Source organism: Phyllobates terribilis, unplaced genomic scaffold (genome assembly GCF_046119375.1).
Source record: "Phyllobates terribilis strain yellow unplaced genomic scaffold, ASM4611937v1 Scaffold_3__8_contigs__length_932513732, whole genome shotgun sequence".
NCBI classification, from domain to species: Eukaryota; Metazoa; Chordata; class Amphibia; order Anura; family Dendrobatidae; genus Phyllobates; species Phyllobates terribilis.
Window position 1 is genome coordinate 347,914,408 of NW_027362763.1, and position 26,670 is coordinate 347,941,077.

A 26,670-nucleotide genomic window follows, 5' to 3' on the forward strand; every position below is an offset into this window, starting at 1 on the left:
TAGAATGCATGTAAGAAATAAACAATTAACACAATTAAAACAATCAGCATCTCTTCAGCTGAAGCTTTTCGTACGTCTTCAACCAGCTCTCTCTATCTATGCTTTAACAGTTCTTTATTTCTACAAAGTCTTTTAAGAAAAATCAAAGCATGAAAACAAGTCTTTCCAGTAGGCAACATCTTCCATACTGCCTCTCAGTGGTGAATACCACTCAAGTGTGCTTACCTGGTCCACAGGCAGAGATACCTGTTTCCAGTTGACAGTCCTTGGCACTTGACTCGGTTCACCAAGTGTCTCATATGTCAGCATCACGGGCCTCCTCACTTCTCGAGTCAACATCCTCCTGGTCTGTTGTTCTTTGGCCACAGAAGTTTCCTGTGCTTCCTCAGATGCTCTTGGAGCTGTCTCTGTAAGTTCATGTACTTCTCCTGAGTCACTTGTTTCCGCACAGTCTGGTAATTCCGCTCCTCCTGAGTGTCGATCGGTCTCTTCAAGGATCGGTGTTCGATCATCAGATATGAACTGGACTTCATCTGTACTCTTCAGTACGAACGCTGGAGCCTCAGGACTAGGCTAACTCTCCTGAGGATGGTACATCCCTCTCCTTTCAGGTGTGAGAAATACAACGGTGAGTTCTTCTCTATCGAAACTTTCAAGGTCACTATCCACCTCCGGAGCTTCAGTCTGTGGTGGTCCCTTAGTCGATCTCGGACGATGTCGGTCTACTTCTGGGAAGTCTTGTTGTGGTGGAAGATAATCACAGGGTAGTAGTAAATTCCGATGGACTATTCTGATTTTCTTGTCTCATTTGTCCAATCGGATTTCATACAATGGGCTTTCATCGGCTTTCCTCCTTACGACCACATACACCTTGTCTTCCCAGTAGGAACAAAGTTTTCCTGGACTGCCTTCCTCACGTACGTTCTGGACGAGCACCCGGCTTCCCGGTGCTCATTCTGCTCCATAACATTTTCAAATATAGTACTCCTTACTCTTGTTCTGTCCTTGCATAACCACTTTTGAGGCTATGTTTAGAGATGAGCGTTGTTCGCCAATCTCAAATTCGAGCTGTTTTGGGTGGTGTTCGAGCCGTTCGGCGAACACGAACGATTTGAAAAAAATTGGGCTGTTCAGGGTTATGTTCGATAACTGTTTGTGCACAAAAATCATAACTGGATTTTTTCTCAGTAATGCTGAAAATTAATGTTAATACGCAGTTTGAGTGTACAGCGGGGGGGGCGCGGGGGATGGATCTCAGCAGAAATAATGAAGATCTCCATTTTTTTTTCTCTTTCTCGCATTTACAGTGGGGAGGTACAATCTGTCAGCCTATCAGCAGCGCACACACGGAGCGAACTGCTTTTTTTCACACAAGCAAGGGCATGTGTCATTGGCAGTGTATGTCACATGTCCTTGCCCTATAAGACCCAGCCATTTTCCCCGTCGCCACCATTTTCTCACTGCTGCAGCTGCGTGTTAGACGGCACCGCTGTTGCTGTGTGCGCTATACTTTGTTAATTTCAAGCCAATTTTCGCACAAATCTACAGATAGCTTGGGAGTAGGGAATAGTTGTGATTGCAGTCCTTTTAAGGACTAGGTTACATCATTTCCTATGACTTTTATCAGGCAGGTCTGTGCTCTTAAATAGGTTGGGAGTAAAGACTAATTGTAATTGCAGTCCTTTTCAGGGCTAGGTTACATCAGTTCCTATCACTTTTTGCAAGGCAGGTCTGTGCCAGTGCTGTGCAAGTTCTTTTCACAGCATTTGGCTAAATCTAGCAAAGCTAATCCTTTTTGTCCTCTTGCAGTGTGTGTTAGTCAGTGGAGAAGCCTATCAGTGTTGCAAGCTACACCACTTGTGTATAGAATACATTTTTTTTTACTGCACCTAGTGAAGTAAAACCTTTTGGGCATAGCATCATTCTATTAGTCCATCTATACTAACCTCCATCATGTTGCAAATTCAATATAATTTTTTTCTGCATCTAGCTCTGAAAAACTATTTCGGCTTCTAGCAGTGTGTGGGACTTGTTCTATTAGTCCATCAATACTAACCTCCAGCAGGTTGCAAATTCAATATAATTTTTTTCTGCATCTAGCTCTGAAAAAATATTTTGTCTTGTAGCAGTGTGTGGGACTTGTTCTATTAGTCCATCTATACTAACCTCCAGCAGGTTGCAAATTCAAAATAATTTTTATCTGCATCTAACCTAACTAATACTTTTGGGCTAATACCACAGTTTGGCCACTCAGCTCTGCTCGGTTCCCATCCATTGTTTTTTGTGCAAACAACTCCAGAGTTGTGAATTAGTTAACCACCAAAATGAGTGGAAAAAGGCCTGCTGCTGGTGGAAATGGGAATAGGCATGTTGGGAAGGGGAAAAAAGGTTGTGTCCGTGGGGTAGGTGTTAAAGCAACAGTAATATCTGCAGAAGAAAGACCATCTTCCAGCCAAACTAGGATGTCTACTTCTTTTAGCGGACAATGTGATAAGATCCCTTTCTTACGGACACGCCAATCGCTACAAATTCTAGATGAGGCACAAAAACAGCAGGTGCTTCAACGGATATCAAGTGCTCCTTTAAGTGGGCTCTCCTCCACCTCAACTTCAACATCACAAATACTCCAGTCCTCAGAGGTGTCACCCCAATCGCACTTGCTTCCTCACAGCTCCCAAGTCTCCAGCTGCCCGTCTGAGTAAGGGGTAGAACAGATGGTTGAGTCTGCAGAGCTGTTTACTCATACTATAGCCTGGGAATCAGAGGTCGGCTCCAGAGCTTCTGTGAATACAGACGAGGAAATGATCTTCACTGATGCCCAGAATCTTTATGAGTCGGATCCAGGACTAGACGCAGAAGGTTCTGACCATAATGTAGACCCTCGTTCCCAAACTGTAACTCCTGTTGGTGGAGACAATGAGGAAGATGATGATGAGACTCAAATACCTCATTGGAGCGACAACTTGAGTTTTTTGTCAGGGCAGGAAGAGGTTGGCTCTGAGGACGACGGGTATGATAACACACAGGGTGATGATGACGAGGTTGGAGATCCCACTTACTGTCAACCCACAGTCAGCCAGTCGATGAGGTCAGCAGAGGAGGTGGAGGAGGATGCTAGTGACGACGAGGTCAGGTTGCGCCTTACTGGACAAAGACGTAGTACTGGAAGCATGTCAACAACTGCATCCTCAAACACAACTCTGCCTCTGACCACAAGTCATGGTGGCTCTTCAGGTCGCATAGGTGCTAAGCCTTGCATAGCCTGGGCATTTTTTCAGATCGATAAAGATGACCTAACTCGTGTTATCTGTAACATTTGTCAGCAAAAGCTAAGTAGAGGCCAAAAAATACATAGTTTGAGTACTTCATGCATGAACCGGCACAGGGATATGAAGCATAAGTTGCAGTGGGAAGCTCCCTGTGCTACAATGCGGCCTAGCCGGCCGGGCCACCCACAGTCTACTACATCTTGTGCATCCGCGGCCTCTTCATTCTCTGTGACTGGGGGGGACAGCAGTCACACCTGTTTTGGGACGCAGACCTGCCACCTCTTTACCCGCAACAGCCAGCGTGATTGGCAGGTCATCATTTTCTTTGGAGGTGGAAACACCAGCTGGTGTTCAGCGCTGTCCGACATCGATAGCACCACCTCTTTGGATCAAGGCAACCTAACATGTCCGCCTGCATCTTCCTCACAGACCGGCAGTTTGCCAGGGACACCCTTCTCAACCCCGTCTAAGCACAACAGCCAGTCCTCGGTCCCTCAGATGTGGACAAGTAAAAGACCATTTCCTCATAGCTATGAGAAAGCTAAGAGGTTGAATTTCACCATCTGCAAGCTCTTGGCTACAGAAATGCTGCCTTTCCGCCTGGTGGACACAGAGGATTTTCGAGACCTTATGTCCGTCGCAGTGCCCCAGTACCAGATGCCTAGTCGGCACTACTTCTCAAAGAAAGGTGTGCCGGCGCTCCTCCAGCATGTCGCACACAACATCACCGCTTCTTTGAGTAACTCTGTGTGTGACAGAGTGCATTTCACCACAGACACTTGGACGAGTAGGCATTGACAGGGGCATTACATGTCGCTGACTGGGCACTGGGTAACTATGGTGACAGCAGGACAAGGGGCTGCTGTCCAAGTCTTGCCGTCCCCACGAGTTGTGTGTCAATCCTCTTTATCTCAAAGTTCCTCCACTGCTTCTGCCTCCTCAACCTCCTCTCGGTCCTCCACCTGCGCCCAAAGCCTGTCTGGTCATGCCACAAGCTTTCTAACTGCGCAGAAGGGATCCTGCACACCTCCTTACTATGCTGGCAGCAGGGCTCAACGTCATCAGGCGGTTTTTACTTTGAAATGTGTGGGAAATGTGAGTCACACAGCTGCGGAGTTGTGGTCAGCTCTGGAGAACCAGTTTCATGAATGGTTGTCTCCACTGGACCTGAAACCAGGGAAGGCCGTGTGCGACAATGCTGCAAACCTGGGTGCGGCCCTTCGCAGGTGCAATATCACACACGTGCCTTGTATGGCTCACGTGTTGAACCTGGTTGTCCAGCAATTTTTAGCCCACTATCCCGGACTAGATGGCCTTCTGCAGAGGGCACGGTCGCTGTGTGCTCACTTCCACCATTCGCATCCCGCAGCTCAGCGACTTACATCTCTACAGAAGTCGTTGGGCCTGCCACTTCACCGGCTAAAGTGCGATGTGCCTACCCGGTGGAATTCAACTCTGCACATGTGGCAGCGACTGCGGCAGCACCGACAAGCCCTGGTGCAATACGTTGTGATGTATAGCCTGGGCCAACGAGATCCAGAGGAGGGGCAAATCACTGAGACCACTGAGATCACTGAGACCACTGGAGGAGTGGTCTCAGATCAGGGACCTATGCACCCTTCTGCACAGTTTTTAAATGGCGACGAAGATGTTTAGTGCTGACGATGCCATTATCAGCATGACTATTCCGGTGATTAACATGCTGGAGCACATGTTAAACAGAATTCGGAGTCAGGTGGTGGCACAAAAGGAGGTGGAGGAAGTAGAGGAGGAGGAGTTGTATGCGGAAGGGCTAACATCTGCAAGGTCCAGACGGTCGGCAGCATCAAGGCGGCAGGCATGTGAGGCTGGGGGAGATGGCTTTACCAGGGTGCATGGTAGCAGCCAAACTAGTGAGGAAGGTGCAGGAGCCCAGGAAGAAGTGGAGGACGAACTGATGGAAGACTCATCAGATGAGGGAGACCTTGATCACATTTCTGTTGTGCGAGGTTGGGGGGAGAGGGCAGAGGAAGGAAGCATGATTGTTACCTCGCCACCAACACAACAGGGACTTGGTGCTCCTGGATGCGCAAGACACATGAGTGCCTTCTTGCTACACTACCTGCAACATGACCCTCGAATTGTGAGAATTAGAAATAATCCTGACTACTGGGTTGCCACACTGTTAGATCCCCGGTACAAAAGTAAATTTGCAGAAATTATTCCTGCCATAGAAAGAGATGCACGCATGCAGGAGTATCAGCAGAGACTGTTGCAGAATCTTACATGTGATTTTCCCCAAAACACTAGTGGTGCACGTAGTGAATCTCACAGTTCCAACTTGCCAACCGTGGAATCGTCGAGTGTTCAGCTCTCAAAACGTAACAGAAACACAGTATCTGCTGGTAACATCAATTTTGCGGAATCATTTCACCACTTTTTTAGCCCATCCTTGGCAAGGCCACAGGAGACAAGAAGTCTGACACATAGTCAACGCCTAGAGACGATGGTACAGGAGTATCTCCAAGTAAACATTGAAGCCATGACAGTGTCACTGGACCCTTGCTCTTTTTGGGCTTCCAATCTGGATAAATGGCCGGAGTTCGCCAGTTACGCTTTGGAGATCTTGTCATGCCCCGCAGCCAGCGTTCTGTCTGAACGTGTGTTCAGCACTGCTGGTGGTGTGCTGACAGATAAGCGCACGCGGCTCTCCACTGATAATGAAGACAGACTCACGTTCATAAAGATGAACAAATCATGGATCCGAAAAGACTTTTCTACCCCTGTGTCATCCTGGGGAGAGTAAAAGCTTGATGATTTGTTAAAATCACCTCACCAACCGTTTTAAGCTTTAAAATTAATAATCATGTTTATCTGTATCTTGGCTGGAAAATAACTTGGGCCTTGTAGCAGTGTGCAGTACTGATTCTATTAGGTCATCTATACTAAGCTCCACCAGATTAAAAATTACTAATCATGTTTATCTGTATCTTGGCTGGAAAATAATTTGGGCCTTGTAGCAGTGTGCAGTACTGATTCTATTAGGCCATCTATACTAAACTCCACCAGATTTAAAATTATTAATCATGTTTATCTGTATCTTGGCTGGAAAATAATTTGGGCCTTATAGCAGTGTGCAGTACTGATTCTATTAGGCCATCTGCACTAAACTCCACCAGATTTAAAATTGCTAATCATGTTTATGTGTATCTTGGTTGGAAAATAATTTGGGCTTTGTAGCAGTTTGCAGTACTGATTCTATTAGGCCATCTATACTAAGCTCCGCCAGCTTTCAAATTAATAATAATTTTTAGCTGCATCTAGCCCGGAAAATAAATTTGGGGCTCCTAGATGCGCAAGACACATGAGTGCCTTCTTGCTGCACTACCTGCAACATGACCCTCAGATTGTCAGAATTCGAAGTAATTCTGACTACTGGGTTGCCACACTCTTAGATCCCCCACACTCTTCGATCAACCTTTTCATTTTAATAAAGAACAAAAAAATTGTCATTTTTGAAATTATAAGCATTAGCAGGTTATTAGAAACTGAAATCCAACAGTTTTCAACTCAAAACTTTATTCTAGGTGATGTTACATTTGCACATAGGACCCCTTGTTCGAAAGGAGCTTCTGAACTCTCTTGTCCATTGAATTTGTCAGGTTTTGGATGGTTTCTGCTTCAATTGTTTTGCATGAGGACAGAATACCCTCCCAGAGCTGTTGCTTAGATGTGAACTGCCTCCCGCCTTCATAGACACTCCTCTTGATGATGCTCCAGAGGTTCTGAATGGGGTTGAGGTCAGGGGAGCATGGGGGTCACACCATAAGTTTGTCCCCTTTTATGCCCATATCAGCCAGAGATGCAGATGTGTTATGTGCAGCATGAGATGGTGCATTATCATGCATGAAAATGATCTTCTGCGGAATACACGGTTCTTCTTCTTGAGCCATGGCAGGAAGTGCTGTTTGAGAAACTCCACATACATTATGGAGTTCATCTTTACCCCTTCAGGGATCCTAAAGGGGCCGACAATCTCTCTCCCCATGATTCCAGCCCAAAACATTACTCCACCTCGTTCTTGTTGGCGCTGTAGCCGTGTTTGCGTGGGGTGTCCATCAACCAGCCATCCTCCACTCCATCCATCTGGACCATCGAGCGTTACATGGCACTCATCCGTGAACAAAACAGTTTTGAAGTCAGTCTTCATGTATTGTTTGGCCCACTGGAGCCGTTTCTGCTTGTGTGCAGTGGATAGAGGAGGTCGACAGGATGGCTTACGCACAGCTGCAAACCTCTGAAGGACTCTGTATCTTGTTGTTCGGGGGACGTTGGAGGCACCAGCAGCTTCAAAAACTTGTCTGCTGCTATGACAAAGCTTTTTTTTCCGCTGCTCTTTTAACCTGACGTAATTGCCTGTAGGAAAGAGTCCTCAATTTTCCCTTATCAGCACGCACACGTGTGTACTGTGAATCAGCTACATACTTCTTGATTGTGCGATGATCAGGATGAAGTGTCTTGGCAATGTTGATTGTAGTCATGCCTTGACCTAAACACTCCACAATTTGTTGCTTCTCAGCAGCCGACACATCCTTTTTCTTTCCCATTTTGGCAGAAAATGTAGGCTGCTTAATAATGTGGGACAGCCTTCTTAAGTAGTCTTGCCTTTCATTGGACACACCTGCCAAACTAATTAGCACAGGTGTCTGCAATTGCTTACAGTGATATAAAGAGCCCTGACACACATCACCATCAATGAGTTTAACTGACAAACAAACAAATTCTTCCCTTATCACTCCTAAACACTTTTTGCATAATAATTTGGAACACAGTGTACATGTGCTTTTCCACAAAACACCAGTGGTTCACGTAGTGAATCTTACAGTTCTAACTTGCCAACCGTGGTCTGTATGGAGTTGTTCAATAAAGGGCCCAAAATTAAGATAACATAGACGGGAGAGGTCTCTATGAATAGGAATTCCTAAGTATTTGATACCCTGTGAGGGCCAGGCAAAGGGAAAGTTGGACTGGATGGAATCTTGTATGGATTTGGGGAGGGAGACATCGAGGGCATCAGACTGCATTGATTTTAAAATTTGACCATGTAACAAAGTGATCTATTTCAGCCATAACAGCAGGGATGGATATATGTGATTGAGTGATATATACTAGGACATCATCAGCAAATGTAGAGCACTTGTACTCGGTGCCTCCCACCTCAATCCACCTAATATTGGGGTTATGGCGAATTGATGAGAGCAGGTCCTCCGTCACTAGGATGTATAAGAGAGGGGACAGAGGACATCCCTGCCTTGTCCCATTGGTGATTATGAAAGGTGATGAAAATGTTCCATTTATCTTCAGCCTAGGTGACGTATTGCGATACAGGGCCGTGATTTTGCCTATAAAAGGGTCCCCTAGACCCCTACCCCAAGCTTTTTAAGGGAATAATATATGCCGTGCCAGGAGACTCTATGGAGTGCTTTCTCAGCATCCAACGAGAGTTTCTAATTACAAATTTTTAACTGCATCTAGCCAAGGAAATACTTTGTGCCTAGTAGCAGTGTCTGCTAGTCAGCGGATTATCCCAGCTGTTAAGCAAGCTACACCACCTATAGTTTGGACACTTAATTTTTTCAAAGGAAATGGTTCGGGCCCCCGGGACACTCAGTGAAGAGCATCGGGGAGGCACCCCAAGGCATAGGGGCTGGGACTGGCGGTAGGAAGCCTTGCGGTGGACCGCCGAGCTCGATCCTTATGAAAGCTTTTTAACTGCAGCAGCTTTAGTGGACGCTACTGGAGCTGGAATTACGCGGCTGCTGGCATGAGACTTGCCCTCCAATAGATCCTTGTAAAAGGATTTAAAGTGTATTCATTCAAATTAGAGAGACAATTTAAATTAAAAAGCTTAGACCTGCCTCCACCTCAGGTGGGCTCGCTCGACCCACCAGCGGACAGGCTCCAGTATTGGGAGAGGGGGGCTGGCCGCCAGGGTCCACCGCCGCTCTGGCACAAACCCGGCAACACGGAGGTCGCATGGGCAGGAACAGACTGGCCGTGTTGGCTTCGCACTTGTTTGGTTTTAAAAGGGCATGACATGCCTATATCTGTGTCTCCCCCTCCTTTTACTCCTCCACTTCTTTTCTTTTCGCATGACTATATGTACTTGTCACTTTTCCATGTGTTAGTTGTGTCTTCTGAGCAGTTTGTCAGCTTTTGGACACCTTTGAAGGCGTTTTCCATGTGTTTCTATGTGTTTTTGTTTGCCTGCCATTGTTTTTAACGGTGTTCGAAGGTGTTCGACAAACAGTTCGACGAACAGTTCGGTGAACATACGGGTGTTCGACGAACCGAACCGAACTCGAACACTACGGGGGTGGCTCAACACCAGCTATGTTGTATGCCTCTGCCATCCGTTCCTTTCATTTCTGAACGTACTCCTGATACGTTCTGTAAGTCTCTGACACTGGAGTATCGAACATTATGTCATTGGCAGCCTTGGCGATCATCCATACAATAGGAAAAAGGGTGAGTAACCAGTTGCATCGCTCTTCGTACAGTTATAGGCATGTACCACTTTTTACAGAGAACTCTTGCAGTCTTTCTTCTCATCAGCTGTTAAAGTACGCAACATTGACAATAATGTTCGGTTAAAACGTTCTACTTGTCCATTACCCTCTGGGTGATAGGGCGTTTTGTGGGATCTCTGAATTCTACAGTACTTTCTTAGCTTGGCAAAGAGCTGGTTCTCAAAATTCTCTTGCTTGGTCATGGTGTAACCTCGTAGGGAACCCAAACCTCAAAGCAAAATCATTGAAGATCTTTCTGCCGCTGTTCAACCTGATTTATTGGTGGTGGCATATCGAGTGAAATGGTCCATCACCACCAAGATGTATTCGTAACCACCCTTGCACGTCTCAGTCGCCCTGCAATGGTGTTCACGAGATCTCCACGTTTTGCAATACAGTCAGTGGCCTAGATAGGAGGCTGCGTTTAGGACCAAGCGACTACCTCCCTTTATTCTGGGTCTATATATACACATCGCGTGTCTAGGTGGGAGTTGCCGGTTATACTCATTTCTACTTGGAACTTGGCTGAAGCAGCATCACGTCCTCTCTGGAGACTTAGGCCGTGTGCCCTGTTGGAGTTCTTCTAAAGCTGAGTTGTTGCTCCCCTGTGTTGTCTTCCCCTTTTGTCTTTAGAGTGCTAGCTGAGGTTGACTAATGCTCATCTCCTTCCTCCCCCAGCTAAAGCCTTATGCCAGGGATAGTAGGGCGAGGCACGTGATCGGCGACAGCTGCGGAAGCTGTATAGGCACGTTAGGGGGAGACAGGGTGACGCTAGTCCAGATTAGGAGGTCACCTCTTCCCCCTTTCCCTAGTGTCTGGGCTTCCTTTCCCTTTCCCCTGTGTTGCACTCACACCTGGCGTGACAATCTCGAAATGTAGAAAGTCTATTGAGACCATCTCAAATGGATACGTAGTTTGGATGTTGCCCATAGGTGCCCGGGTTGATGTGTTGGGACGTTTATCTTTCAGACACCCACACTCCCCGGTCACGTACCTCTCAATATCTCTATGCATGTACGGCCAGAAGAAACGCTCACAGATCAAGTTGGTTGTCCTTTCCACTCCCAGGTGTCCCATGTTTTCATGGAGTTCTATGAAGACCAACCTAAGTAATTCTCTGGGTAGTACCAACTGCCGATATTGTCCTTCTTTACGACACAGGATAGCATCTTTACTGAGGTAGAGCTTCGTCCATTCTTTAACTAAAATAGACACTGCTGGTGACTCATTATCTCTCTCCCATTTACTTGGAAACCGATTTTGGTCCACATAAAGTAGTATTCTACCAATTATCTGATCTTCCCGTTGTGCTCTACGGATTTTCCCATTTGGTAGATGTTGAATACACCGGGGGTTATCTTGTTCTCTCGCTTTTATGGTGGTTTCCACCGTCAAAGGACACCACAATGATGTGTCTTCCTCCTGATAAGCTTGTACTGCTTGGGTAGTGCTCTCAATTGCTTCCAGACTGACTTCCTCCAAGAATTCTTGCATGAACTCCTCAGGCTCTAGTGGCATTCTTGACAATCCATCAGCATCTGCATTGCATTTTCCTGGCCTGTACTTGATGCTGAAATTGAAGTCAGCTAGTTCAGCGACCCATCTCTGACCCGTTGCATTCAGTTTGGCTGTAGTAAGGACATAGGTCAAAGGGCTGTTGTCAGTGTATACCTCAAACTCTTTTTTGTAGTAGAGATAATCACTAAATCATTCACAGATAGCCCATTTCAATACCAGGAACTCCAATTTTCCGGAATATAGATGGTAATTCTTCTCGGCATCTGTCAATGTTCTAGAACCGTAACCAATGACTCTCAATTTTCCATCTTGATGCTGATACAGGGCAGCTCCCAGTCCAACTTGAGAAGCGTCACAATGAAGAACAAATGGTAAATTGAAATCAGAATATCCCAAGATGGGTTGTTTTACCAGGTAGTCTACTAGTTCTTCCCATACCTCCTGGTGGTCTGCTGTCCAGAGAATGGGCTGTTGGGACGAAACGGCGTTGTTTCTTTTAAGCCTGGGCCTACCCGCGTTCTTCTTTTTCTCCGTGGGTGTGGTCATCTCTGTCGCCCCCCAAGAGAAGGTATAGTGGGGCGGCAATCCTGGAGAAGTTCCGAATGTAAGTTCAATAGTAGGAGAGGAATCCTAATATCTGCCTCAACTCCCCGACGTTAGAGGGCTGCTTGTCTTTTAAGGCCAGTACCGGAGCGATTTCTGCTGGGTCCATGGAATATCCTTCTCTGGACACAATTTTCCCTAGAAATCGGACTCACCTTTTGAACAGTTCACACTTCTTTGGGGTCAAAGCAACTCCGTGTTTTTGATACCGTTGTAATACGGTCCTCAATTGTTCAACATGCTCCCGGAAGGTTTTGCTGTGTACTGCATTGTCATCCAAGTACGGCTGGCAGATATCGTCCCTCAATCCATCTAAACATGTCTCCATGCTCCTCTGGAATTCTGCTGGAGCTGAACTGACCCCAAACGGTATGTGGATCCACTCATATAATCCCCACGGTGTGATGAATGCTGTCAAGGGTCTACTTGACTCTTCAACAAACCCTTGGTGGTATGCCTTACCCTGATCGAGGACAGAGAACCAGTTACTTCCTGACAGGATATCCAGCATATCTTGGATCTTTGGTATTGGGTGCCGATCAGGAACTGACTTTCGGTTCAGTTCCCGGCAATCACACCAGAGTCTCAATGTACTGTCCTGCTTCCTAACACAAACAATAGGAGAGGAATAAGACGACTTCGACTTTTGGACTCAACCTCTGTTGATTAGGTCTTATAAATTCTCTTTCACTTCATGTAATGGTTTCAGCACCGACATGTAACGTCTGGTTACAGGAGTCGTGTCTTTCAAATTGATTTTCAACTGCAACAATGGGATACAGTCTATATCAGTCATCTTTGGAGAATGTATGACACTCTTCTCTCACCATCTGTTTTGCTACCGTTTGATCTTCAGCACACAAGTGTTTCAGGGGTACTGGGGGATCCCAGGACTCTCTGGTGGGTCATGCATTTTCTTCCCCTGGGCAACTCCTGTTTCTTGGTGGGGAGACTGAATTCACTGTAGACCCCTGGGCGGGTCTCACACTGGCTGGATATACCGTTTTAACAGTTTCAATGTGACCTAACACTGTTATAATCTGCAACAAGTACTAAGGAAAGATAGGGGAAAGCTGTCCCTACAGTAAGACTAAGCTGGATCCCTACGATGTAGCGGGCTGCCTGTTCCTAGTGAACAGACCCGCCTTAGTCCTCGGCTAGTCTGAACGAAGACCTATAGAATTAAGGGAGGGGTCCCTAAAAGAACTAAGGACTGGGACAAAAATGGGGCACCTCCTAAACAGAAGTTGTTGCAGAACACAAAAAGACAAACTGACAAAAAGTACTAGAGGTCCCAGAAGACCAAGTGAATTTGACAGAGAAAGGCGCAGAAGCACCAGGCTAGAGAAACAGTAAAACACTGAAGTCCAGCACAGCCAGAAGGGTGGATCTGGAATATAAAGGCAGATGGTCACGTGACCGCAACCACAAGAGAGAAAAAACAAACAGGAGGGTTCTAACAGTACCCCCTCTTTTATGAGGATCCTCCGGATCCTCCAGGCCCAGGCCTATCCAGAAACCTCCTGTGGAAAGCTTTAACAAGCCTAGGAGCAGAGACATCATCCGTCCTTACCCAGGAGTTGTCTTCGGGACCGAAACCCTTCCAGGAGACAAGATACTGTAATCTCCCTCTATGCCATCTAGAATTCAAGATACGAGAAATTTCATATTCGCCGTCTTCCACAAGAGCAGGAACTGTGACAGTGGTGTCCCTATCAGATACGTCAGCCTTTTTCAACAAGGAAACATGAAACACAGGATTAATCTTCCAGGAAGTAGGGACATCCAACCTAACAGCAGACAGGTTAACAACCTGAAGCACTTTAAATGGACCCACAAACTTAGGACCCAGTTTTTTAGAAGGAATCCTCAACCGCAGGTTATTCGAGGACAACCAAACCATGTCACCCACAGTAAACAAAACCTCTTTACGTTTCCTGTCAAAATACTTCTTGGACTTTTTGTTAGCCTCTTGAAGGTTACAATGTACATTAGTCCAAACTCTCTCCAAATCACCGGAAAAATTCTACTCCTTCGGCATCGCTGACTCCAATTTGGAGAAAGAACCAAAAGACGGATGTCTCCCAGTGCAACAAAAAAAAAGGAGAACACCCAGCAGAGGAGGATGTATGATTTTTAAGATCAAATTCTGCGAGAGGCAGAAACTCAGACCACACCTCTTGATTGTCTGCCACAAAACAACGTAAAAACTGTTCAACATCCTGGTTCTTTCTTTCAGTCTGTCCATTAGACTCAGGATGATAACCAGACGAAAATGACAAATTGACTTCTAACCTGTCACAAAAAGCACGCCAAAATCGAGCCACAAACTGAGGTCCTCTATCAGAAACAATATTCGTGGGAACGCCATGGAGCTTAACAATCTCCTTAACAAACGCCTTAGCGAGTGTCATGGCGCAGGGCAACTTAATGAATGGAGGCAAATGACACATCTCACTAAAACGGTCCCTGACCACCCAGATGACAGTAAAACCCTCGGACACAGGAAGATCAGTAATAAAATCCATTGTGAGATGCGTCCAAGGTGCACTAGGAACCTCCAGAGGGCAAATCAACCCCGCAGCAGGAGTATGTGAAGTCTTTGACCTAGCACACACAGTACACTGATGCACTCACTTGATAACTTCCTTCTGCCATCCAGGCCACCAAAAACTGCGACTGATAAGTCTCTTTGTCTCCGAAATTCCTGGATGACCTGCCAACCGAGACTTATGACACTCCACAAACAAATCTCTCCTAAAGGCTCTAGGCATGAACAACCTCCCATGGGGAGTGTCCAAAACGGAGTCCAAAGCAGCCACCACAACTCCTTTCTGTAAAATGCTCTCCTCCTCCTCGGCACCGACGGTAGGAGAGAAGCTGCGAGATAAAGCATCGGCTTTAACATTCTTAGTACCAGGGATATAGGTAACAGAAAAATGAAACCGAGAAAAAAAAAGTGCCCACCTAGCTTGACGGGCATTCAAGCGCTTGGCAGCATCCAGATAGATCAAATTCTTATGATCTGTGAAAACCTGAATAGGAAATCTAGCGCCTTCCAAAAAATGATGCCAATGTTCAAACGCAAGTTTAATAGCCAGCAACTCCCGATTACCAACATCATAATTCAGTTCGGTTTCTGAAAATTTTTTCGAAAAGAAGGCACAAGGATGTACTCCACCCTTGTTCTCCTGAGACAAAAATTCTCCGACCCCCACCGATGAAACATCGATCTTGACCAAAAAAGGCTTGGTCTCGTCAGGCTGCATAAGGATAGGGGCAGAACTGAACCTCTCTTTGAGATACTGAAACGCTTCAATGGCCTCAGTAGTCCACTGGGCCGTATTTGCACCTTTCCTGGTGAGATCGGTTAGAGGTTTAACAATTACAGAAAAATTCTTAATGAATTTCCTGTAATAATTGGCAAAACTCAAAAATCTCTGTATAGATATCAAACCAATAGGCCTAGGCCATTCCTGCACAGCCTGAACCTTCACAGGGTCCATCTCAAAGCTCTCGCTGGAGACAATGTAGCCCAAAAAAACTAATTTTCTGCACAGCCAACTCACATTTCTCCAGCTTAGCAAAGAGTGAATTATCACTCAATAACTGCAAAACTTCACGTACACTCTGCCAATGGGACTCTAGATCTGGTGAATAAATCAAAATGTCATCGAAATACACAACCACATTCTTACCAATCAAAGGTCTCAGGATGTCATTAATAAGGTTCTGAAAAAATGCAGGTGCATTGGTAAGACCAAGAGGCATCATCAGATTCTCAAAATGACCTACCAGAGTGTTAAAAGCAGTTTGCCATTCATCACCCTCCATCACACGTAACAAATTGTATGCCCCCCGGAGATCAATTTTGGAGAACCACTTGGCTCCCACTAACTGGTTAAACAAGTCAGGAATTAACGGTAATGGGTAGGAATTGCGTACGGTAATCTTATAAATTTCCCAAAAATCCAGACATGGACGTAAACCGCCGTCCTTTTTTTTAACAAAGAATCCAACTGCCACAGGCGACTTAGAAGGTCTAATGTGACCAGCAGCCAGGCTAGCCTGTATATACTTCTCCAAGGCCTTTCTTTCAGGGATAGTCAGATTAAACAAGCGACTTTTGGGAAGATTAGCACCCGGAACAAACTCAATGGCGCAATCATAATCCCTATGAGGAGGTAAAACTTGCGACTCCTCCTCCGAAAAAACCCTCCAAAAATCTTGAATAGGTACTGGTAATTCCCCTTTTTCCACAGCCGCAATGCGACCATTACAACATTTATCATAGCACTTCGGACTCCAAGACTTAATCACATTAGTAGACCAGTCCAATAAAGGATTGTGCAGTCTTAACCAAGGCAATCCTAGAACAACTGGAGAGGGCAAATTATCCAAAACAACCAAGTCCAAAATTTCTTGGTGAACTCCATTGATAGTGAGAGGAAATGCAGCAGTCTTGTAAGTAATACATTTCAAAGGAGTGTTATCAATTGCAACCACAGAAATAGGTGATGACAAAGGTTTGAATTTCAATTTAAGGTTTTCCAAAAACCCTTTATCAATCACATTAAGTGTTGAACCAATCCACAAATACCTGAAATTCAATCAAATCTCCCTGCAGAGTAGTACTCCCAGAAACACTCCTGCAGAGCGTAAGCAAGCTATACGGGCGTAACTGACCTTTTTTTTTTTCTTTACTTAAACGACGCTCACAATACTTAATCAAATGGTCAGCTTTACCACAATAAAGACACAATCCCTCGGCGAATCTCTGGTCTCTTTCCTGAGAGTGGAGTGACATCCCCCCAACCTCCATCGGTACCCCGCCGTCAGAGCAGATTTTCTGGGGACTGAGACCTGATATTACAGGAGTCTTTACCTCATTGAGCCTGCACCTCAGTCTCCTGTCAATACTAGCAGCTAACTGCATAGCTTCCTGCAGAGTCTCAGGTGCAGGGAATGCAATTAGCAAATCCTTAACCCTTTCACTCTGACCAGCAAGAAATAAACATCTCAGTGCCGGATCATTCCACTTAACTTCTGAAGCCCATCTCCTGAAGTGTGTGCAATAATTTTCCACATCATCTGACCTCTGATTCAAACGTCTAAGTTCTGATTCAGCAGATGAGATTCGATCAGGATCGTCATATAATAGCCCCATAGCAGAAAAAAATTCTTCAACAGACCTTAAACACGGATCATTATGCTGGAGAGAAAAGGCCCACCCTTGTGGTTCATTGCGCAAAAGTGACATAATAAAACCAATGCGCTGTGATTCATTCCCAGAGGACCTTGGTCTCAAACGAAAATATAACAAACAAGCATTTTTAAACGAAAAAAAATCTTGCTGTTTACCATAAAAAACATCAGGCAGTCCTACCTTGGGTTCGACAAAATGCGCTCCAGGACAGCTACTCACGTGTTGCTGAAGATCGCCACCTCCAGAGAATTCCTGCAGGCATTGAGCCAAATCCTGGACGGAAACCATACTGATCCCTGTTTTTCTTTCCTTTTAGTTTTTTTGGACTGGACTTACTGTTATGATCTGCAACAAGTACTAAGGAAAGATAGGGGAAAGCTGTCCCTACAGTAAGACTAAGCTGAATCCCCACGATGTAGCGGGCTACCTGTTCCTAGTGAACAGACCCGCCTTAGTCCTCGGCTAGTCTGAACGAAGACCTATAGGATTAAGGGAGGGGTCCCTAAAAGAACTAAGGACTGGGACAAAAATGGGACACCTCCTAAACAAAAGTTGTTGCAGAACACAAAAAGACAAACTGACAAAAAGTACTAGAGGTCCCAGAGGACCAAGCGAACTTGACAGAGAAAGGCACAGAAGCACCAGGCTAGAGAAACAGTAAAACACTGAAGCCCAGCACTGCCAGAAGGGCGGAGCTGGAATATAAAGGCAGATGGTCACGTGACCGCAAACCTCAAGATAGAAAAAGCAAACAGGAGGGTTCTAACAAACAGTCTTTGGATCCAGTCTAATTTCGTGCTTTGTAGTATTCATCACCGGTACTGTCAATCGAACAAACCCACCAGTAGGAATCATAAGCACAGTCTAACCTTGAACTAGGCCTTTCAGAAGTTCTGAGGAGTCTTTTGGCACGAACAGCCTTTTCTGGACTTTTCTTCCCAGTTCTACCCCGACTCCACACCTCACCCCCACTATTTGTCTTGGAGGGATGATGGCTAGGCGCCAGCCTATCTTGACTTCTTTTGGGTCCATTGTATTCTGTGCTTTCTTTACTCTATGAATCACATTTTCCGCCACAGCGTTGGGTATGGCAAGTGATGTGGCAATTGCATCCACCACCAGCGTCCTTGACTTGTGTTTCGAGATGACCTCACTGATTACATTATAACCCAGGATAGGATCCTCTGCCACATTCTGATCACTGGTCATGAGAAAAGGTACCAAAAGCTCAATGGTGTTGCTGCTCTTCGTGGCCCTCAGTTGGAAAGTCACTTCCACCTAACCTATGAAAGGGATTTCGGTCTGGTTGACAGCTTTGCCGTGGAGTTCCACTGGTCCTAAGAGTTCTTTTAGTGACCGAAGGCAGGTATGTGACAGGTAGCGCCTTCTCCATGCTTAATTTAAGAGGCTCGCTTGGGCTCCTGTTCCAACAGTGCTTTTACCAGGAGTCCATCTAGCTGGCACTGTATAAAGCACCTTTCACCGATTAGGCTGATGAGGCTATCTTTACTGACCAAGGAATCCTCTTCCTAGGAGAACATATTTTGACCTCCGTACTGGGCATTAAGTAACTGATGCCGCTGTCTCTCTTGCAGCTGTTGTAGACGGGAACACACTTGGAGATAGTACTGACGCAGTCATTTTACCTCATGCGCCTTTCTGAGGTTTGGTGAGATTTAGATTTGCTTCTAGGGCCTCCTCCTTGTTGTGGTAACCTCCTGTCTTTCAATCCAAACGACCGTGACCATTGGCATTCCTTGGCATAATGTCCTTCCTCACCACATCTTAGATAGTGGACACACACCGTACACTGATTTGATGAACGACACGCTTCACAAGCCGGGTATCTTCTGTTTTGTAACCCACTCCTGGGTCTGAGGGATACCAGTTCTGGCCTGAAACGAATCAACTTTTTCACCTCAATCAATTCGCAGTTCTCCTATTACTTCCTCCCAGTCAGCGCTGGCGGTTCTCTTTTTTGTTGGTGATTTAAGGTTCCCTCTCAGAGGCGGCACTGGAAGGTCTCTATGATGATCTTTTACTGGCCACTGGGGATCTCCAACTTCAGCTGACTCATTTTGGTGATTTTAGGAGCAGAGCCTTTCTTTAACTTCTGTTCGCTCTCTGACTCCAAACTAGCTGCCTCAATAATTTTTTCAATTAGGACTTTGTCCAGAATGCCATGATCTTCTAGGTACTGTTTCAGCTGCAACTTGATGTCTTTGCTGATTAACCTCGTTCCCAATGATCCCAAGAACTTCTACTGGATTAGTCCAGCATCAAACTTCTCTTCCACTTTTACATCTCTGGATGCAAACAATCTATCCATCAGTTCAATTGCTCTGAGCAAGAAACTTTGGGGTGATTCATTATTTTTATGTGAGAGGTTAATGAGTCGGTGGAACAATTCTGAAATACTCTATTCTTTATAGTGCCCTTTTAAAATCATTTTCAGCTGTTGCAAGGTCAATTGACTCTTCATTTCTAGCATACTCCAGAGGTTCAGTCCTGCGCTGATCGCTTTCACCACCCCCTCAATGATCTCATCTGGCTGGTAGCCTTTCTGTAAGCCTGCATCGATCTGGTGCAACAAGTTCACATAAGACAGTCTCTCTTTCTGTTCACACTCTCCAATCTGTCCAAGGATCTTGAATTCTTTCCTTATGGTGATTTGTGGTGTTAGAGAGGACTGTCTCCCTGATTTATCTAACCCAAGCAGGTTAAGGGTTTGGTCTGAGTCTGTCACTTGATCAGAGGTTTTCGTTGATTCCAGCAGGGCTGTTGTTAGGGCTTTGAATTGTTCTTTCAATTCCTGTAGTTTAGTTTGTGGACAGAGATTCCCGCTTTTGGTAACTGGTGCCGCTCCTCCATCCTCCAACTTCAACCTGGTTAAAACTGTGTTAGTTCCTGGAGGAATGTCCTCATGACGTCTTCAGCTTCTTTCTCCCCCAACTCATCCATTTTTGCGTTAGTGGCAGCTAACAGTTGCCTGCGGTTGTGTGCTTTAGAAATTTGCTCTTCTGACATCTTTATATGTTCTGCTACTGTTCTCAATTCTTCACAGGTTAACTGAAGAAGGAGCTCACTAATTCTGTCCATTTGTATTTCCACATCCATTGCTGCTAGTGTGTTTTCTTTAGGGCAGGTCCCCTTTAACTGGTGTAGCAGAGTTGAGTTGAGGTGCTGTGTTGCTGTGTTTTTGCAGACACTTTTCCTCTTCTCCCTCTACACGCTAGTTCCTGCTTAGGACTTCCCGTACGGGCACGCACGCCGCTAGGTTCAGATAGGGGCAAGACAGGTTACATGAATTCTTTGTAATCCTGGGGGAATTACTTAGGGCGACCATAGATCATGTGCTGTAGTTTCTCTCAGGCACACAGGGGTATTGACCCTCAGGCATACACACGTAGGTTGTTTCACTTGCTGACCAGACACACTTGACAAGAGTCCTCATAAATTGTAGAACAGTAGCATTTAATAAGAAGCCACGCAGCCAGTGCAAGTCAAGTCTTATGAGCAACAGGCTCCATTGACAAACAGTACAGTTTCCTTAGCAGCACAGCAGTTCACAGTCTTCCCAGTAGTACAGGACAGCACAGTTCTAATGCAAAGGCACATTAATGAACACAGCATTCTTTACAGCACAGTGTGATGGAGGAGAGGGGAAGGGTTTTCTGCTGAGGGAGATGTTCCACCTGACACCATTTCTTACAGTCCTTATCTTTCTGCCTGACAATACTCTGCACTGCTAGTTCAGGAACTCTACCTGACCTATGCTTAGCTTCATTCCTGATTGGAATCCTTTTCACTTACACTGAGTTACAGAACACACACACCACCTTTCTTTCTGGCTCCAGCCTGACAGTAAACAACTTCCCCACAATCCCCCTGGGGCTCTGCTAAAACACTCCTCTTCTCCTGTGACTGTGTTAACCCCTCTAGTTGCTGGATGGTTCTGGAACAAAACACTTCCTGTCTCATGTGCTTGTGTTACTTCTAATAGTTGCTGAATGCTTTTAAAGCAACAGCACTACTTCTGCATGTCACACTCTGCAACAGTACTACTTCTGCATGTCACACTCTGCAATAGCACTACTTCTGCATGTCACATTAGTTTGTAATCTGTAGCCATGGAGACATTTACATCTTTATCAGCACTATAATCACAAAATCTTGGTACTTTTGTTAATTATTTACTAAATTATTTGTATTCAAAGACTTTCTGCAAAAAGCAATATAGTATATAATCATACATGTGATACGAAATGAGAATTATCACTCACCAGTCAGGTTAATATCTGTATTTGTATCAGGTTCAGCAGAGAAAACAACTCCTGTGCCATTGGCAGTATACTGCACTGTAACAGTACTATGTATAAAGGCTTCAATAGTCAAATTTCCAGTAATAGATGGAGCAGCGGCATCTGAAAACACAAAGAGAACGAGACAATGTACATTGTTCCTACTGTATGTACTATACGATTGAGGACCGTGTACCGGGGTGGTCTCTCTCAGAATACAGCAGGACAAGGACAAAGAACACAACAAATTTGCCAAGGAACTACTTTTTACTAACAATGAAACCTGAGTAAACCGACAACGCAAGAAAGAAATTTCACACACCTAGTCTGTGTCGGCTAGGACCTCTGTGGGCTAGGCCCAGGATATTCTATCGGATACACTATAATTTGCCTGCCTGTGGTTCCGCCTTATGTTACCCAAAGCAAAGGTGTAATTAGATGGGTGCAAGAGGTGCACCCTGCAGTGGTGCAGGGCAGAGATTCACAAACTTAACAGTTCACTAAGATTATCATTCTGTTAGACTATCTGTACACAAATTCCCCCTAATGAGGTGAGTATTTAGATCTGATTCACACAGTCCTACTAGGAAACAATGTCTCTAACTGAGAATCCATGTCCGACACCAAACTCTCTCTAAGTCTGCGTGCACACTCCCACCAGGATCCCTGTGGTGGTTCCTGAGCTCAGGACTTACGTACCGAAACCTGAGAAGTAGAAGAGGCTAGCTGATAGTCCATTTGTCAGTTAGCTGGGAGGCAGAGGAGTGGATCCTGGACTTGTCACCTGGAGCATAGTTTTAGTCCGATCGGCTAAAGGAGGGCCCTCCACCTTATAGCAGATGCCTTGGGGGAATCCAACTCTGCATCCAACCGTTGTCATCTTCCCAAAGTAATTCTTCCTCTCTAACAGGAGTCACAGAAACAGTTTTCTCCAGTACTCTGATTAGTTTCTAGCACGCAGCAAACTCTGAGCTTCTGGATGGCAGTCGATTGTCCTCCTTCAGTCTGATCTCTCCTTTCTCAACAACACCATGAGGTATACCACAGAGTCTATTTAAGAGGCAACAGTGACCTCTGGTGGCTTGAGTACAATACTACAAGTCTATTGATTGCCATCTCACATGCCACCTCTCTAGAGGTTGGTGTTCCCGACACACCTTCCCAGATGAAATAGTCCTGCTCGTAACATTGTGGGAATACGCCTACGGTAGCCCAAGTGGTCCTTCGCAAGACAGGGGCTGTTGACTCCCCCCATGCATAATTGCTGGGTACAGCCACAAGTTGTATTGGAGCAGTCATTTCTTCCTGTATATTGTCCCTGAGGGAAACTATAGTTTGTGGAACAGTCTCTCTGAAGGGCAATATTACAACAGATGGGACCTCCGTTTGCAAGGGAGCGAGTACAGCCCACCCATCAACATCTATGGGCGGGTCCATTTTGTTACATGCACGCCACTAGGTTCAGATAGGGGCGAGACAGGTTACATGAATTCTTTGGAATCCTGGGGGAACCATTACTCTGGGTGACCATAGACCATGTGCTGCAGATTCTCTCAGGCACACAGGGGTATTGACCCTCAGGCACAGACACATAGGTTGTTTCACTTGCTGACCAGACACAGATGACAAGAGTCCTCAAAAATGGTAGAACAGAAGCATTTAATAAGAAGCCGCGCAGCCAATGCAAGTTAAGTCTTATGAGCAAAAGGCTCCAGTGACAAACAGTACTGTTTCCGTAGCAGCACAGCAGTTCACAGTCTTCCCAGTAGTACAGGACAGCACAGTTCTAAGGCAAAGGCACATTAATGAACACAGCATTCTTTACAGCACAGTGAGATGGAGGAGGGGGGAGTGTTTGCTGAGGGAGATGATCCCCAAGATACCATTTCTTACAGTCCTTATCTTTCTACTTGACAATACTCTGCACTGCTAGTTCAGGAACTCTACCTGGCCTGTGCTTAGCTTCATTCCTGACTTGATTCCTTTTCATTTCCAGGGGCGCTTCTGTCAGATTCAGAACAAGCACAGCACCTTTCTCTTTGGCTCCAGCCTGACAGTAAACAACTTCCCCACAATCACCCTGGGGCTCTGCTAAAACACTCCCCTTATCCTGTGACTGTGTTAACCCCTCTAGTTGCTGGATGCTTCTGGAGCACAACACTTCCTGTCTCATTTGCTTGTGTTACTTCTAACAGTTGCTGAATGCTTTTAAAGCAACAGCACTACTTCTGCATGTCACACTCTGCAACAGCACTACTTCTGCATGTCACATTAGTTTGTAATCTGTAGCCATGGAGACATTTACGTCTTTATCAGCACTATAATCACAAAATCTTGGTACTTTTGTTAATTATTTACTAAATTATTTGTATTCAAATACTTTCTGCAAAAAGCAATGTAGGATCATACATGTGTGCATCTGCATGTCACAATTTCCCTCAGCTCAGGTTCACCTTCACGATCGCCTGTTCTTTAAGCCAGCACTGATGAAGTGACCACGGGCAAGGCCGCGCGTTGGTATCTATGATCTGGCCCAGCAAGATCCCCACACACAGACTCTATCTTGATAACCGTATCTTTACTCGTATACATTTTTAACACAGCAAAGAAAAAAAACAATAAATGACAACCGCAAATATGCACAGTAATAACGTGTACTGATAAGCTGACCCTCACTGTCCCTACTGACACGTTACCAGTCCTTTAATCCAGAAGGATGTGTCCCCCGTCGCAGGCCTGTCTGTCTTTGCAGGAGGGCGTCCCAGCCGGAAAAAAAACAGGAACAGCAGAATTCGCGGAAAGAAAGGAAGGGGTACTTCGGCCTCTCGCCAGAGGTCCCGCTTACAGTCTCTCTGATCCGGATAGAAGCTCTGGTGGGTCCCCTTATGTAGTCCATACTCCAGTAGCAGGGAGTGTAACAGCTGAATCCTTCAGCAGTGCAGAAGCTGGGGAAGGCTCCAAGGATATGGTGTCAGATAGAAGAAATCACATTGAGAGTCTCTCCTGCGCCACACACGAGGGCCTGCACACCGTCCTGGCACTTTTCACAGACCACAGCAGACTCTTCGCGCGCTTTTTCCTGCTTCCCACTTTGGTCACGTGACTCTCTAGGGTGGGACACAGGAGGCTCAGTCTTTTTCTCTGTCATCACACCCTGCGCAGGTGCAACCTCTGGCCACAATGTGGCAACATCATCCTGTGTAATCACTTCTGTAACAGGCTCTATATCAATTATCACAGAACAGCCAGAGCCGGCCAGCTCACTACACGCCCCCCCACTCAAAGGTTGGCAGTCCCTGCCAACGACCGGCTCCAGGGCGACGATGGCTGTGGATGTGACAGGGGGCGGCTGGGAAGAGGGCCACACATATTGGTCTCTGTAGGACTGTCCTGGAGGTACCCCTGCAGTGGTCCTCGTTGTCCGCCTAACGGGTTGGATCCCCTCTCTCCTATCAGTCACCCCACTCTCTTTCCCAGTCGACATGTCAGTAGAGGAGGTAATCGGTTCAAGTGTGTCAGTCGGACGGACAGGGGTAGGCATGCATTCAGTCTCTACATCCCCGGGGTCAGTGTCTCCGACAGTATTAGTGATATCCATCTCTCTAGGTATCACAGTAGGGGAGTCAGGCTGGGAATGGCAGGGGCACAACATATTATGGTGCAAAGTTCGGATGCTGCCGCTGTCTTCGCCCTGCACTCGATAGACGGGGCCACCGGGGTACGGCTGTCCAATTACTCGATAGACTTCGGTCTCCCACATGGGCCGGAGTTTCCCTTTTGGCTTCTTTATTCGGACTAGGACCAGTTGACCTACATTCAGTGGGTCTTCTTGTACCGGAAGTGGGTCAGTGTGCACTTGATCCTGAATTTGTCGGCCTACTAGCCGGTAGACAGTCTCCATTCTCTGGCGGTGTGTTTGTAGCCAGGAAGGATAGGTACCACAGGTATCTTCTTCGGAGCTAGACAGTTGCAACTCATGGATGTCTTTGCCTGGACGGCCAAAAAGAAGGGTGTATGGGGTGTATCCGGTGACGGAATGGACCTGATTATTATAGGCCCACAGCAGTTCCGGGAGGAATCGAGGCCAGTCGGGGTTTTTGTCTTCAGCCAAAGTTCGGATCAGTTGTAAGAGGGTCCGGTTAAAGCGTTCACACGCACCATTCCCTTGTGGATGGTAAGGGGTGGTCCTGGACTTCTTGATTCCATACATCCATTGGAGTTCTTCAATGACTCGCCCTTCGAAACAAGCCCCCTGATCAGAGTGTAGCCGCTCCGGACACCCGTAGACCCGAACGAATTGCTGACAGATAGCCTGTGCAGCTGATTCAGCAGTCTGATCCTTGGTAGCAACAGCGACAGCGAATTTCGTGAAGTGGTCCACCATCACCAGACAGTACTGGTAGCCACTATTCGCCGTTCCGATCAACAGATAGTCCTCCATCAACAGCTCGAGGGGCCTCGACGTCTTAATAGTCTGGACGGGGGCACGCTGCTCCGCGGACTTGTGGAATTCACAGGTACGGCATGCTTGACAGACGTTTTCAACCAACTTACGGAGCCCCGGACAAAAAATGAACTGCTGGGTCCACCGGAGGGTCTTGTCTATGCCGAAGTGGCCGTTCCTCCTGTGAGCTTCGCCCACCATCTCATGGGCCAACTGCACCGGGACGACAATCTGCAAACACTCCTCCAGCATATGGGATAAAAGGGCCCTGCGACACAGGACTCCATCTTTCACGATCAGCCGATCCCACTGGGCAAGCAGAGCCAAGGCTCCGGTCGATAGTCGGGCTCTCACTTCGGAGGGCGGTTTCTCTTGTTTATTCACATGCTGTTTCAGTAAGACGTGCTCGGGATCTCGATCTTGAAGCTTGGCCCATTCTTGCTGGGACAGGGGAGATCCCACTACGGCTTCAATCCCTCCTACCGCATACTGGCGGCTATCTTCTATTTGCTTTGCGAGCCGGGCAAAGTCAGGCATCTCATCTTCCTCCAACTCTTCATCCCGGTCCCCCACTGGCAGGGATGATGTCACTCTAGACAGGCTGTCAGCATTCTGATTCTCGTTCCCCGCTCTGTATTTAATTTTGTACTGGAATCTAGAGAGCCATCCAGCGCTGTTCCATTGCCCCTAGTTTGGCATTCTCTAGGTGGGCAAAAGGATTGTTGTCCGTCATGACCAGCACCTCCGCTCCTGTCAGATAGCCGGCAAATTTCTCCGTCAT

General features: G+C 46.3%; 1 protein-coding gene across 5 annotated transcripts in view; it reads right to left on the reverse strand.

Moving 5' to 3' along the window:
* LOC141258108 (uncharacterized) overlaps positions 1-26,670 on the reverse strand; it is a 413,089-nt gene that overhangs the window by 331,712 nt on the left and 54,707 nt on the right. For all 5 annotated transcript variants that reach the window (XM_073673114.1, XM_073673115.1, XM_073673117.1 and 2 more), the window contains exon 2: positions 21,428-21,568. In XM_073673114.1, coding sequence (XP_073529215.1) covers positions 21,428-21,568 — 141 coding nt within the window. The remainder of the gene's footprint in view (positions 1-21,427; positions 21,569-26,670) is intronic.